General features: G+C 44.8%; 1 protein-coding gene across 1 annotated transcript in view; it reads left to right on the forward strand.

Moving 5' to 3' along the window:
• LOC311225566 (F-box-like/WD repeat-containing protein TBL1XR1) overlaps positions 1 to 16,006 on the forward strand; it is a 178,347-nt gene that overhangs the window by 143,836 nt on the left and 18,505 nt on the right. Inside the window, exons 3-8 of the mRNA XM_084310912.1 lie at positions 6,900 to 7,004; positions 9,711 to 9,856; positions 10,184 to 10,409; positions 13,568 to 13,700; positions 14,888 to 15,029; positions 15,499 to 15,562. Of these exons, the coding sequence (XP_084167038.1) occupies positions 6,947 to 7,004; positions 9,711 to 9,856; positions 10,184 to 10,409; positions 13,568 to 13,700; positions 14,888 to 15,029; positions 15,499 to 15,562 (769 nt within the window). The 5' untranslated portion in view covers positions 6,900 to 6,946. The remainder of the gene's footprint in view (positions 1 to 6,899; positions 7,005 to 9,710; positions 9,857 to 10,183; positions 10,410 to 13,567; positions 13,701 to 14,887; positions 15,030 to 15,498; positions 15,563 to 16,006) is intronic.

Here is a 16,006-nt window from a genome sequence, read left to right on the forward strand (position 1 = left end):
AAGCAACTTGTAAGCTGTGATAAACATGTCGGGACTAAAGATGGAAACACCGTAAATCTCTGCTCCTCAATCCTATGACGTACCAAGATCATCGGCATTTCACATGTGAAAAAGGCAGTGTTGATTTACAGCACTGTATGTCCATCACCGCCCACTTTATGAATTGTGATTGGAAGCTGGAATGAAAAGGCTATCTTCCCCAGATTATAGCTGTGTAGCAAAGGCCTGTGTCGAGCAAAGCAGCCTTCTGCTCAGAATTCTTTCACCATTTGTCTTTTCAGCTTTTTGGGGGGGATGATAATATCATGTATCGTTGTTTTTCTTAAAGCAATATCGTCAGTGGGGGAATTTCAATATCACCCAAGCCTAATTGGTGCTTAATGTGCCCGCATATCAATTCACCTCATTACTCTCACTTACCCAATGCTGTACAATATAGCCTCAAACTAGCATAAAGCATTAGTAAGTAATCTTGGTTATATAATATAAATAAATTGAGTCATTGTAAATGGACTGCATTTATATAGCGCTTTTATCCAAACTTGTGCCTCACATTCACCCATTCACTCACACATTCCGACCTGCTCATTGGGAGATGTTAGGCGTTAAGTGTCTGCTCAAGGACACTTCGACACACTGCCGGGAGGAGCCAGAATCGAACCGGGAACCTTTTGATTACCAGATGACCGCTCTACCTCCTGAGCCACTGATCTCACTGTCTTAAAGTGTCCCAGTGCTGCTACTGCAGTAATAGTCAATGGTCCAAATGTACTGGTATTGGTACATTATGGCATGTTTAACCTCTTAACGTGCAACGGCCCACCGGCGCGACACGCCACTTAGGCGACCTCTAGCGGCTCGGGTGTGCATATTTTTTAATACAATATATAGATCGAATTAAAGCCCTATTTGTTGCCTGACGATTGCCGGCGACAAAATTCGTTCAGTGGTTCTCGAGTTATATCCTGATATGTGAGGCGTGCACCGAAGTAGACGGCAGACTTTTTCTCCTGACTCCCGACTCCCGAGCCTCTACCTCCGACAATCATTTGGCGATCTCGAAAATTATTGGACAGGGTTGTAACGAATGAGTGTGGCTTTCCAATGGTACCCCACGTGGGAATGAGCAAATCAGGGATCTAGGTGAAAAGTCACGAGCGCCGCAAACAGGAAGAGAAATGTCCATGGAATGCATTGGAGTCGATGATGAAATCGTTTTCTGCAGCCTTTTTTCTTTTCTCACTTTTGACCAAAATCGCTCCTAATCACTCATTTCTGAACAGATTTTAACACAGCCCTGAGCTCTACTGGAAACGGGTGCTTATCTTTCAGTAGACATTGTCATTGAGTCGTGATGAATCATGAATCCCAATCTGTAGTGTAAATGGATTCACACAGGCTTATTGATTTGATATCGTCAGACTGTACCTCCCATGCTACACGCTTGCAGTCTCTATTATCAGCGGGCGGAAGCGGTGAAGACCGGGCGTGTCCCGGTAGGTGGATCTGGCGTGCCCTGAATTTCCATTTGCTGTGTTTTTGTTTAGGCCATGACTGACTTTCCATATGGGTGCATCCGCAGCCCCCCCCCCATCGCTCGCTCGCTCTTTCTCTCTCTCTCTCTATCTCTCTCTCGCTCCCTGCCCTGTGACTTGATTGAAGATGCATTGTACAGGCAAGCTGGCTGCTGGCAGCAAACACAAGTAGAGAGAGAGAGAAAGGAGGGAGGGAACGAGTGAGAAGGAGAGAGAGTGAGATTCCCCTTCCTCTCTCCCATCCCCCACTCTCCCACACTGTCAACACAAGATGAGGCTGCTCTGTGCTCTGCTTCGTGGTTCAACAGCACCACTGCAGTGGGATGGTAGCTGCCGGTACTGCGGCTTGTTGTTTGCAACCTTGGGAAGAAGTGGTGCTTCTGTCAACAGTCGGCATGACCTGAAGGTGCAGCCTGTGGGCTGCAAAGCCGTTCCAACGCCTGTCTCTTCAGTTTCTTTATCTAAGGTTGACTGCTGGCCCTAAATTAGGGATGTCCGATATTATCGGCCTACCGATATTATCGGCCGATATCGGCATTAAAATGTGATATCGGAAAATATCGGTATCGGTTTTCAATTTTTTTTATTTTAATTTAATTTTTTTAAATTTTATACATATCTATAACCGTTATTTACCCAGGCAAGCAAGTAAGAACAAATTCTGATTTAATTTATTGTCAAAAGTATGCATAACAGGGCTCTACGCTAACCTTTTTCCCAAGGAGCACATGTGCTCCTAAATGAAAAAATGTTGGAGCACACAAAGAAATTTAGGAGCACCCAAAAATATTTAGGAGCACAGTGACAATATTTCAAGTAACAGATTTTTTTTTATTTTTTTTAAATAAATGTATATTTGTGCTGTGCGTGCATGTGCAAACGGGAACGGGACACACATCTGTGCAATAGCACATACCACCAAAGTCACTGGCCCACTGTGTGCGTGGGTGTGTATCTGCGTGTGCAAACGGGAATGGGACACGGACATTTGAACTATTAATTAAGTCATTAATGCCTACTGTGGCAAAGCCAACAACTAGGCCTAATAAGAAAGGCAGTGACATTGAACAAAAAGGAGACACTGGCATTACCACCAGGGCCATCAGTAGAGGGGGGCTAGTGTTGCTCTTCTAGAAAAATAATCCTTTCAAGGTTGCCAGTTGAAATACTGTACACCTCCAGTACAGAAACATTGTTTATGAGTTTGCGTGTCTGCCAATTATGTCACACCGCTTGCACTCCGGCCGTCCGGCGCTGCAGCTGGACCATATTGCCCACCTCTGTTGTTGATAACGCGTCGCTAGCCAAGTTAGCTGTACACACATACACAGTGGGCCAGTTACTTTGGTGTAGGGGTGTAACAATGCATCGATCCTAAGGGGAAAATTCAACTGCATCGATTTGAAAATGTTATAATCGATTATCGCAATTTTAGCAATTTTTGTTATTTTAGTTTAGTCAGTTACAGCCAACACAACGACATACGCTACTGCATCAACGTTATGATTAACAAAGCAAGGCATTCGTTTTGTTGCATTAACATTATATTACTATTGCTATCGATACATCTAGGTGTTCTCAAATCTATTGCTATTGGTAAGACTAGAATATTACATTAACTTAATGTTACTTGTGTCTCAGAAAACGCTCGCATATCGCAATGGCGGCCTCTCGGGAAGTAAAAGAGAAAATGAGAGCTTCCGATTGGTCATTTCCTTTTTTTTTTTTTGGAAACCAGTCACGTCACTCTACTGATTAGACTGTTGGCTTGAGTGCAATGTGGGACTTGTAGTTTTTGAACGATTATAGCGGAGAAAAAAGCACGATTGAGGCTGTAATCTTGAGTCGCACACCGTGCGAGTAATTGATTTTTCAGTTTCGCACACATATTTCTAGGGGCATATGCAAGCAATATGGTCGCACTGTAGAGCCCTGCATAATGTTGTGTTAATTCCACAACAAGAGATATGTAATGTTAATTACCTGAAATTATTCCATTTTTGGGGGGGGGGGGGGGGGGGGGGGGGGGGGGGGGGGACCCTGCATATATCGGTATCGGTTGATATCGGTATCGGAAATTAAGAGTTGGACAATATCGGTATATCGGTATCGGTAAAAAAGCCAATATCGAGCATCCCTACCCTAAATACTGTCTCAGAGTGAAGGAGTCTGGTGCGTTTGTTTGTAGCTGACAGAAGCAGGATGGTACGTTTTCTTAAAGCTGCTGATGGAGACAGTTCATTGGTGAACCCCATGGTTTGATTAGGGCCATGCTTTTATCCAGTGTTTTAAACACTTAAGCATCGGGCAAAAATGGGGCTAGTTATTTTTATTTTGTTATTACGATTGCATACCCAAAGTAATTTGCAATTTATTATACTTTATACTTATAGCACATGCACAAGTATTGTCTCTTTTGAAAGGTAACATTCTGGAGTTCCTTACACAATCAATTTCAATTTCAATTCCAACCATGTTGATCATGGAAAACGCACCTCGACGCCGGGCAGACGAGAGCCAAGTACTGCGACGTGCGCAATGTTTAACACATTCACCGCCAGGGGTCGCTGTTTACCTTCTGGGTAGAACGCCAGCGATTTGTTCAATGGGAGCGCTTTGTTCACTTGGAATAGAGAATTTGTGCTTAAAATATATGGAATATTATAGCTATGGATCTAATACACCCGTCGATTGTCAGTGAGTTGCTTCCAGTCAACATGCACAAAACAGATAGTTTTTTCATCCGTACATTTCCGTTTTATACCGTTTTGAATATGAGTATAGTTTGGGTGCTTCTGAGTAATCCCAGGAAAAGACGCGATAATAGCGTTTTAGTGAAATCCACTTATCACGTTGTTATTTTTCGCCTGATTATCTAATCATCCTGAAATGAACGCTAGATTATCGTTATTATCCTTCCTCATGCAAGAATGAAATGTGGTTTAGACCGGAGAAAAAAATATCAGATACGCAAGATTTGATAGTGTTCTTACCTTGTCTCTGATGTAATGCAAAAAAAAGAATCCAATCATCTGATCGCCATTTGAAGTACTGGGCGCAGAGGTCCGTGCCACGTTCTCCAGCATTGCATATGAACGAGGGCGGGGGGGGGGGCATAGTTGTGATATCCTTGTAACAGGTTACCTCACTGAAGTATTTAAACCCCGCCCACACAGCTCAGCTCTGGCCAGAAAATGCGTTAGGGGACGGTATTGACCGTCTGCAATCGCAGACACACTCAAAACAGCATGCACAAGGTGCCTCGATGAATTATGAATGGCAATAGCAAATAAAAGAAATAACGAGTTAAAAAACGTATATATATACTAGTGCTGTCAGGCACTAATTAATTTATCTAATTAATTACAGGATTTGTAATTAATTAATCTAATTAATCACATTTTAATCGCATAACCATTTCAGGCCTGATATTTAATATTCTATAATCATATTAAAAAAGAAATTGTAAATGTTTATTCTACGTTATTATGGAATGAATGAGATAACAAATTGAAAGAAAAAAAATTCATAAAAAGTTTTTTTTTATTAATTTTGAGTTCATTTTCATAATGCGATAATTTGCCGTCTAATTAATTAATCTAATTAACGCGATAAACTGACAGCCCTAATATATACATGATTGGCCGTCAAGCGCTGGCTCCCAATCAAGTATATTATATACGTGAATGGCCCCGGATGTGTTAACACTTTGAGTGCCAGCAGGGGGCGCACGATTTAGCGCTTGAGTGCCAACGCTGTAGTCAATGGGAGGGCGAGCACATTTGCGAACGCATAAACTATATCTTAAATTATGTGTCTAATACGCCCGTCGCTTATCAATGACTTGTTTGCAGTCAACATTGTTGAAATGGATTGTTTTTTAATCGGTACATTTCCGTTTGATACCATTTTGAAAAACGCTAGTTTTTTTAAACTTCCAGAAAAAAAGGTGATTCTGCAGGAATCACGCTTTAGTGGAATACACAAAACACGTTGTAATTTTTCGGCCTATTTATGAATCGTTTTCAAATAAATGCTAGATTATCGATAGTATATGTGTACTTATGCACGCTAGAGAAGCGGGCTGAAAAATCTATTATCTTATTTCCTGATCAGCACACACACACTCACACACACATATGGGACACGCTGAGATATAGGTGAAAAAAACTCTGATTATCCCAAGACTGGTAAAATAGATTCCTTACCTCAGATCAGATGTTGTCCAAAAAGATTATTCCAATTCCTGATCGCCATTCCAAATATCGATTGCGTTTATTGATCCAACGCTGGGTACTGGAAACACATATTCCATGCTGTTCTGCGGCTCGGCAATGAATGGGATCGTCTCCGGTTACATGCCTGACAAGTAAAATGTGGATTCCGGAATCTTTTCCCCCCATCCATTTCATTCAGTCCAATCCAATGGGTGCAATACCATCCGGAGAGACGATAGGGGGCGGTATTTCCCCTGTTCGAGCTCAGATAGATCCCCACTGGTAACGTGAGGCTAGATTGATTAAAAATGAATGGAAATCGGGCGGTTAGGTGGCGTAGCGGAGAATGCGTTCGTCACCAGCCCCGGAGCTGTGAGCTGGATTCGCCTGTTCGAATCCAGCTCACAGCTCTGGGGTTGTCACCAGCTTGGCTGGCCGTTCACACTAATACAATTGGCTGTATTAGAGGGTGGGAGAAGCTGGCGGGGTGGGTCCGGGTCGTTGTAAACAGCGACTCCTACAGTTCGGTCGGGGCGCCTGCTAAGCGCGGATAGGACCTGGGGGGGATAGTGTGATCCTCCCACACGCTACGCCCTCTCAATGAGAATCCGCGCTGCCAGGTGAAAAGAAGCGGTGATTGGCTGGAAGTGTGTCGGAGGAAGCACGTGGTAGCCTCCACTCTCCCAGATGATCTGACTGTGGGGGGTAAGTGCGCAGCGACCAGGAAGGGATTGGGAATTGGCATACGACTAACATTGGGATGGGAGAAAATCGGAGGAAAATGGAGGGGGAAAAAGATCAATAAAAAAAAAAAAATAATGGAAATCGATAATAAAAAAAATAACAATTAAATAACGAGATTTCTCGTTCTTGGCACTCAACGCATGGCATGAACTAACGAGATTTCTCGTGGCTGGCATTCAAAGTGTTAAGAGGTTAAAGCAATATCATCAGTAGGGGATTGAAAATGTTGTGGGAGTTCCACAAACTTGACATGACTTTGACCCTAGTGCAGTTAAGAGAAACATTGCAATTCGCAGGAGCATTTCTAGCGGAAAACACATTGTAACACGCTAACATCATGGTTCTGCACTGGCCTTGGAATTAACTCTCTCTCTCTCTATCTCTCTGTTTCTCTCCCCCCCAGGCCAGTGGTGTGTGTGTTGACCTCATGGTGTAACAGGAGGAGTAAAGATGAGCATTAGCAGTGATGAGGTCAACTTCCTGGTCTACAGATACCTACAGGAGTCAGGTAATCAATGCAAACATGTTTATGTATTTTGGTTGTATTTATTTTTTTGCTAAATTTTGTCCTTGTTTCCCTATGTTTCCTTGTATGTATCTGCATGAACCGCTATCCCCCCTCAGGTGTATGACCTCACATTCTAATGATGATGTCACAGTGGCTACTGGCCAGTTAAAGCTGTAGACCAGCGGCCCGCAATAGGCGGCCCACGGGCCTGAATTGTATAAGATAGCAAATGCTGCGGTCACAAAATGGTTAGGAAAAGTTAGATCTACGTAGTACCTACTTACTGGTAACGGGAGTCTTCAGTAACGTTTGAATGGTAATCCATTCTGTGAATACATTTGTTGAAGATGAAGATGTCAAAAGAACCTATTGACACAGATACCAGTAACTTAAAGTTTTCAAAGGTATATATTTTTTTTTTATACTCAATTATCTTAAAAGTTGGAAGTGTTATGTAGGTAGAGGTCCTTTCATCACATTCACGCTCCTAATTATTTGAATGGACTTTAAAATGGCAAATACACGGTCTGTCCAAAACTTTTTCAAAACTGAAATGGTACTTCGCATTAGGGGTGGACGGTATGGTCTAAAATGTATATCACGGTATAATTTGAAGCATAGACGGTAACGGTATATATCACGGTATCATCGTTTTTGATAAAAAAAAATTTTTTATTTTATATAATTTTTTTTGTTTTTTTTATAAAATATATATATTATATAATTAGACTTGTACTTGTATTATCTGCGAGACATCGCCACCACGCAACAAGCTCCACTGTCTGTGTGTACTCTAGTAGCCTCCAGCTACGGCCAGGATTCACCGGAGCTGCACCTGGACCTATACTCGAGTAGCCTCGAGCAGAGCTACGGCCAGGATTCTCCAGCGCTGCACCTGGACCCTATTGTATTGGTATAACGTTAGCAAGCCCTCAGCTCGAATACGCATCGAATCAGTGTAGGCCTGCCGCGATAAGCAATAAATCGATTAATTGCCGCGATAATTAAAATTAATGCAATGATTTTGACGGGCGCGATTAATTGCTATTTGCGCGTTTGTTTTAATGAGGCGGAAGCAGTCCAGTACCCCTCGTCAGTCACTCCGTGTGGGGGGCCGCTGGCCTTACTACAGAGCACAGCACGGGAGCTCCGTGGGGCACTAGCAACGCCACATAGCTTAACTACATTTCTCAATAGTGTTGCTTCTTTTAACCAAATAGCGTTCTTTGTAGTGTAACGTTAGCTATTTTTAGACCCAAGTAGTTACTCGCTACTGCCCGGAGAAACTGGACTGCTAAATAAAGATTAAAGATCTAGTGTTGATGCTCATTCAATGCCAACAACATTAGCTAAATAGCTAACAAACGAAATACAACGTATAGCATAGCTACAACACAGAATAACGTTAATACAATTACATGCATCATTGTTTACAATGAACGGGTGGGACTAGTCAAAGGACTGGACACGGGGACAAGTTAAACATGAATACATTTATTATAACAGGTAATCGAGTTGCGCTCCCGTGCCTACGCACCACGGCTATTCTATTCTATACGGCTTTGACGCTTCCTCCTCATCGTTGATTGCCTGTAGTAGCTGCATCTAACGTTAGTAGCTAACGTTAAAACTAACCTAAAGTTAGTTGCTCACCAACAATCTCAACATTTGTTTTATCATTAGCTCAAAAACACAGAACCGGACGAGATGCTGCTAGGATAATAACAACAATACTTCCGCTCCGGTCGGTGGGCTTCAAAATAAAAGTCTAAAACCGGAAAAGACGGAGCGGTGGGCTTCAAAATAAAAGTTTTGGGAAATAAATTTCTCAACAAAAAAATTCTCTAACCGGTCGCAATAATATCGCTTATCACGATATTTTCGGGGGCAATTAATCGCCCAGCAAAATGTGTTATCGTGGCAGGCCTAAATCAGTGTTATAAGACATTGATATCTGGAGCTATCTGTAGCTACTGCTAGCCGGATATATAACGTTAATACAACGCCTCAGTGAATTATTTAGTTCAATGGGACATTTTGTTTTGAACGGTGAACTAACTTGCGTTAACGTGAGCTAACAGCTAACGGAGCTATCATACATGTCTCTCTACTAGACTTGATGGAGCGTTTGTTGATGTCAGGAGCTATCGGTAGCTGGCCGGCTAGATACCGTTCGGTTAGACAATGCCTCATCATGTATTAAACTAAAAGTGAATAGTTGACTGGGTCATTTTGTAACGGTAGCTAAGCTAACGTTAGCTCAGGGAGACGCCGACAGCTCCCGTGTCCCGTCCCACTAGACTACTAGACCCGTGTTTACATGCGTGCGGTAGGGGCTGGCACGCCCACTGCGCGAAGCCTCCTAAATAAATTTTTCCAGTTCGCACATATCTATTATCTATGACTAATTCTATCTATTTTTAGGGGCAAATGCGAGTGAAATAGTCGCGCTGTGGTTACATGACGTCATTGCTATTTTAGAGCTGCACTACCGGTTACACGGTATATTCAAAATCCATACCGTAGAGCAAATTCATACCGTTTATACCGTATACCGTTTATACCGTCCACCCCTACTTCGCATGATGCATATATATCCAAATTACACTTAGTAACATTTTGGCAACTCGGATACTGACATAATGATTCATTGCCCCCCCCCCCCCCCCTTTCTCTTTCCCTTCCTCCCTCCCTCCCTCCCTCCAGGGTTCTCCCACTCTGCATTTACCTTTGGCATAGAAAGCCACATCAGCCAGTCCAACATCAACGGTGCGCTGGTGCCCCCTGCTGCCCTGATCAGCATCATCCAGAAGGGCCTGCAGTACGTGGAGGCTGAAGTCAGCATCAACGAGGTGAGACACAGGAAAACTACTGAACAAATGGTGTAAATACAATTACAAGTAAAAATCTGATGTTGTTGGACATTTTTTTAAGAAAGATCTTTTATTGTTTTTTTTAATTATTTTGTATTATATGAAGTTGTGTTTCTATACTATCTATTTAATTGAATGATCAAAATCCCATTTTCTCAGTAATGTTCCTTGGTATTCTACTCTACTCTACTGTTCTATTCTATTCGTTCCTGTTGGATAATTTTCTGTTTCACGTTGTTCACTTCTATCCCGTGTCTCACACGAGCATGGATTTAAACCCTCCTCCTCCTCCTGCCATGTCTTCAGGATGGCACGTTATTCGACGGGCGGCCCATCGAGTCGTTGTCTCTGATCGACGCTGTGATGCCGGACGTGGTCCAGACGCGCCAGCAGGCCTACCGGGACAAGATGGCCCAGCAGCAGGCGGCCGCTGCCACGCCAGCCTCCACCACCGGGGGCAGCATCGCCGGCAACGGCAAGAATGGCGAGAACACGGCCAATGGCGAGGAGAATGGAGCACACGCCTTAGCAAGTGAGTAGAGATTAGTCACGTGGGCGTCACTGATAGTCAAATTAGGTTTTGCAGTTTGATTATTGCCAACGTGTTAAAGTTAACAGAACTAGCGCTATATCTCTTGGAAGTTGTGTCACTGTCATATATGAGACTCATTGGCCTTGGCTCATTTTATGTGAAGAACATATAAAATAACACACGTTCATTGAGTGCACACTGTGTTCCCCCCCTACACATTTATATTACATATAGGTGGTGTTCAGGTCCACTTCCCCCCGGCCCAAAGTGTGGAAATTATAGGTGAAAACAAGTAAATATGTAACACAAAGGTTCACTGTGTGTGTACCACTGTTGACACAGTTTTCCATTGGGGGCATAATTTGCAGTTGACAAAAGGTAATAAATCACATTGTATCACAGTGTATAACATTGCGCTATAACAATATCGTGACTACTATAGGGATGCCCCCCGAAACCCGGTTCTAAACGGGAACCGGTACTAAATTAGAAAAGAGTGTTGATAAGCTCCGACGTTATCGGTTTTGCTATCGGTACTCGAGAAATTATGGAGTTTTCTTTCGAGGAATTTAAACGTCGCAAACTAATCTTGTTGGCTGTTTTCTATATCTCTCCTCCCTCTGTCTCTCCGTCTGCACGAGGAGCGGGGCTGTTAGTTACACACACACTCGGCTCACACTCACACATGCACATACGGGTACTTGAGAGGTGCTGTCCATGCTGAAGCAAAACACAGAAACGTTCGAAAAAAGCATGCATGGCGCAACCTGTGTAACATGCCATCTTAACGTTAGCAAGCTAAGCATGCATAGCGCGACGTGTGTAACATTAAGTTACACTGCTATCTTAACGTTAGCAAGCTAAGCATGCATAGCGCGACATGTGTAACGTTAAGTAACTTGTGTTCCGCGGGGAAAGACCGTTCATCACTGCATACAACCTGGTTTAATTCAAACGTCCATTCAGAAACTTTGTATTATGAAATAATTCTGGGATGTCTGACTATTTCCCTATGCCTTGTTTGGTGCGAGTTCAGCTGACACTGTTGACATGCCCACTACGCAAAGCGTGCGCTCTCACACATACGCACACACACACACACACACACACACACACACACACACACACTGCTCCGGTCATGCATCCACTCAACTCATGGAAAATACAGCATCAGGCTATTGTTCTAAAAGTATCTCTACTAATAAAATGTAGTATTGAACCGTTTTTAACAGCTGGGTATTGGGTGGGACATTCTGATTTAAGAACTTTCTAAATAAGGGGGCGGCTGGGTGGCGCAGCGGACATTGCGCTCGTCACCAACGCGAGAGACACTGGTATCGAATCCGGCTGTCAGCGTTGCCTCCGGCTTGGCCGGCCGTCATACTGGCTCGATTGGCAGAGTCAGCGGGAGGGAAGCCGGTGGGTGGTAATCTGATCGTTGTAAACAGCGACTCCTACAGGTCGGTCAGGGCGCCTGCACAGCAAGGACAGGAGATGGCAAGGGTAGTGTGAGCCTCCCACACGTTACACCTCGCCAATGAGAGTCCGCGCTGGCAGGTGAAAAGAAGTGTCGGGCTGACTCTGCATGTATCGGAGGGGACATGCGATAGTATCTATCTACCCTCCCTACGACCGACCAGTGGGGGGCACATGCGAGCAACGATCAAGACAGGGGAGGGAGAATTGGCACGAGAGGAAATTGGGATGGGAGAAAAACACAGAAAAAGGAGGAGAAACGGGGCGGTCAGGTGGCGTAGCGGAGATTGCGTTCGTCACCAACGCCGGAGACGCTGGATTCGCCTGTTCGAATCCAGCTCCCGGCGTTGTCACCAGCCTGGCTGGCCGTTCACACTAATACAATTGGCTGTATTAGAGGGTGGGAAAGCTGGCGGGGTGGGTCCGGGTCGTTGTAAACAGTGACTCCTACAATTCGGTCGGGGCGCCTGCTCAGTGCGGATAGGATCTAAGGGGGGTAGTGTGATCCTTCCACACGTTACACCCTCTCAGTGAGAGTCCGCGCTGCCAGGTGAAAAGAAGCGGTTGATTGGCTAGACGTGTGTCGGAGGAAGCACGTGATAGCCTCCACTCTCCCAGACCGACTGTGGGGGGTAGGTGCGCAGCGACCAGGAAGGGGATTGGGAATTGGCATAACGACTAACATTGGGATGGGAGAAAATCTGAGGAAAAAGGAGGGGGAAAAAGATCAATAAAAAAAAAAAAAGGGAGAAAAAGTGGATAAAAAAAAAGAACTTCTAAATAAAATCGAAAGTCCCAAAATAGTTAATTTATCTGACGGCTTGTATTAATTGATCAAAAAGTAGCCATGTGCAGTAATATAGTTATATAAAAGAATAATAAAGCAATGTCGATTCTGTTCTTAATTAATAAAAAAATAATTCTTGCAAAATAATCAAAAAGAACCGATAAGAGGGCGGCTGGGGGGGCGCAGCGGACATTGCGCTCGTCACCAACGCAAGAGACACCGGGTTTGACTCCGGCTGTCGGCGTTGCCTCCGGCTTGGGCCAGTCGTCATACTAACTCAATTGGCAGAGTTAGCGGGTGGAAGTCGATGGGTGGTAATCTGGACGTTGTGGACAGCGACTCCTACAGGTCGGTTGGGGACGCCTGCACAGCAGAGACAGGAAATGGCGGGGGTAGTGTGAGCCTCCCACACGTTACACCTCGCCAATGAGAGTCCGCGCTGGCAGGTGAAAAGATGTGACAGGCTGCCTCCTCGTGTATCGGAGGGGACACGTGATGCAAGGCTTGTATGCTCCCTACAACCGGCCAGTGGGGGGCATATGCGAGCAACATTCAAGACGGGAGAGGGAAGAATTGGCACAGCGGGTAATTGGGATGGGAGAAAAATAGAAAAAGAGGAAAAAATAACCGATAAGAGTCGATAAAGTACCGAACCGTTAAGCAGCATCGATAAGAGTAGTAGTATAGATAAAATCCTAACGATACCCATCCCTACTCTAGTATCATTATAACAACGCATTGTGGGGCCTCTTACCAGCCAGTTTATTAAGACCGACAGACACACTCCCAGACCAACACACAGCTCAACAAGTGAGGATAAAGTAAGCTGCCACACCTACATCCATGGTCCTTTTGAGGAGTGACTATTAACTGTGTGTGTGTTCCCTGTGCTCAGACAACCATGCAGACCTGATGGAGGTGGATGGGGATGTGGAGATCCCTCAGAACAAGGCCATGGTGCTGCGAGGACACGAGTCTGAGGTCTTCATCTGCGCCTGGAACCCAGTCAGCGACCTGCTAGCCTCAGGGTACCCTTCTCTTCGCCCTATCTCCTCTTCTCTATATCTCTCCTCTTCTCTCCATCTCTTTTCTATCTCCTCTTCTCTATATCTCTCCTCTTCTCCCCCTATTATCTTATCTATTCTCATCTTCTCTCCCTCTCTTCTCTTCTCCCTATCTCTCTTCTCCCTTCTTCTCTTTATCTTCTCATCTCTCCCTCTTCTCTCCTATCCCCCTCTCCTCTTCTTTTCTCCCTATCTCCCATCTTCTTTCCTCTTCTCCCTCTCTTCTCTTATGATCTCCCCCTCTTCTCTCCTATCCCTCCTATTCTCTTCTCTCCTCTTCTCCCTCTCTTCTCCCTATCTCCCCTCATCTTCTCCCTCTCTTTTCTTCTCTTCTCATCTCCCATCTTCTCTCCTATCTCCCTCTCTCCTCTTCTCCCTATCTCCTCTTTTTCCCATCTTGTCTCTTCTTTACTCTCCTCTTCCCCCTATATCTTCTCTACTTTCTCCTCTTCTCCCTATCTCTCCTCTCCCTTACCTCTGTTATTGGTCCAGAGGATGATGATGAAATAATCCCACAAGAAAAAAATGGTTAACACTGTTAAAATAAAAAAGGTTAATAGGCGGTCGGGTGGCGTAGCGGAGATTGCGCTCGTCACCAATGCAAGAGGCTGCGGTCTCGACTCCTGGAGTCAGCATTGCCCTGCGGCTTGGGCCGGTCGTCATACTAACTCGTTTGGCTGAGTTAGGGGGAGGGAAGTCGAGGGTGGTAATCTGGTGTTGTGGACAGCGACGCCTACAGGTCAGGTCTGGGCGCCTGCTCAGCGAAAGGCAGGAAATGGTGAAGGCAGCGTGACCTCCCACGCGTTACGCTTCACCAATGAGAGTCCTCGCTGCCAGGTGAAAAAAGAGCCACTGGCTGTCTCCACATGTGTCGGAGGAAGCATGTGGTGGACTTCAGGGTTCCCTTGTACCGACCAGTAGGAGGAACATGCACACAACAACCAGGTAGGGGAGGGCGGGAATTGGCACAACGACTAAGTTGGGATGGGGAGAAAAATTGAAAATCAGGCGGAGAAAAAAAGGATAAAAAAATAATTATAGTAGTAGTAAATAATATCTCTCTTTCTCCATATCTCTCTCCATCTCTCCATATCTCTCTCCCTCCCTCTCCATCTCTCTCTCTGTATCTCTCCCCCCCCCCCCCCCCCCAGGTCAGGGGACTCGACGGCTCGTATCTGGAACCTGAGTGAGACCAGCAGCAGCAGCTCCACCCAGCTGGTCCTGAGACACTGCATCCGGGAGGGAGGCCAGGACGTCCCCAGCAACAAGGATGTCACCTCGCTAGACTGGAATGTAAGGACGCACAATACACAGGCACACACAACACAATCACATACATACATATTTGAATAATCTATTTATGTGTATATATACAATTACACACAGATTAGGGACATACTAGTCTGGGTCACAGGATGTAGACTGTGGGCATAAGCATGCCAGTGGCCGACTATTTCAGTGGGAATCCTCCTCCTCCGCCGCTATCTGCAACACTATTTTGCAAGGGCACCGTTGCTGCATCCTGGGCTTAGCGCCACCAAGGATGATTGTGATTGGTTTAAATAAATACAACCTAGCCGGAGTGTTTTTTTCCCCTCTTATAGTGGAATGATAATATGTTCAGCTAGACCTCTCTTTGTAGTGTGGAGAAAAGTATGGCTACGTGAAACTAGGGACATACATTGTGTAAATGCAGTCAGTCAATGCACACATATTGTACATGTATTGTTCTATGCTCACTTGTCCTCTCTCTTGTTGACAGAGTGAGGGAACGCTACTAGCAACCGGCTCCTACGACGGCTTTGCCAGGATATGGACGAAGGACGGTCAGTGTGCTTCTCTAACCAGAAATAGCAATATTATGGTCTATTAGAGTTGTTCTCTTGACCAAGGTACTGACATTACAACTGGAGTTGGTCTCTTGACCAAGGTACTGGCATTACAACTAGAGTTGGTCTCTTGACCAAGGTACTGGCATTACAACTAGAGTTGGTCTCTTGACCAAGGTACTGCCATTACAACTGGAGTTGGTCCCTTGACCAAGGTACTGCCATTACAACTGGAGTTGGTATCTTGACCAAGGTACTGCCATTACAACTGGAGTTGGTCCCTTGACCAAGGTACTGCCATTACAACTGGAGTTGGTATCTTGACCAAGGTACTGCCATTACAACTGGAGTTGGTTCCAGACTGTGGCTGCCCACTGCTCCTCAATAGTTATGATGGGTTATAAATATAAATACAAATATAAAATTGTACTTGACAAAAGT

Source organism: Notolepis coatsorum (assembly GCF_963971535.1).
Source record: "Notolepis coatsorum genome assembly, chromosome: 3".
In the NCBI taxonomy this organism is placed as follows: domain Eukaryota; kingdom Metazoa; phylum Chordata; class Actinopteri; order Aulopiformes; family Paralepididae; genus Notolepis; species Notolepis coatsorum.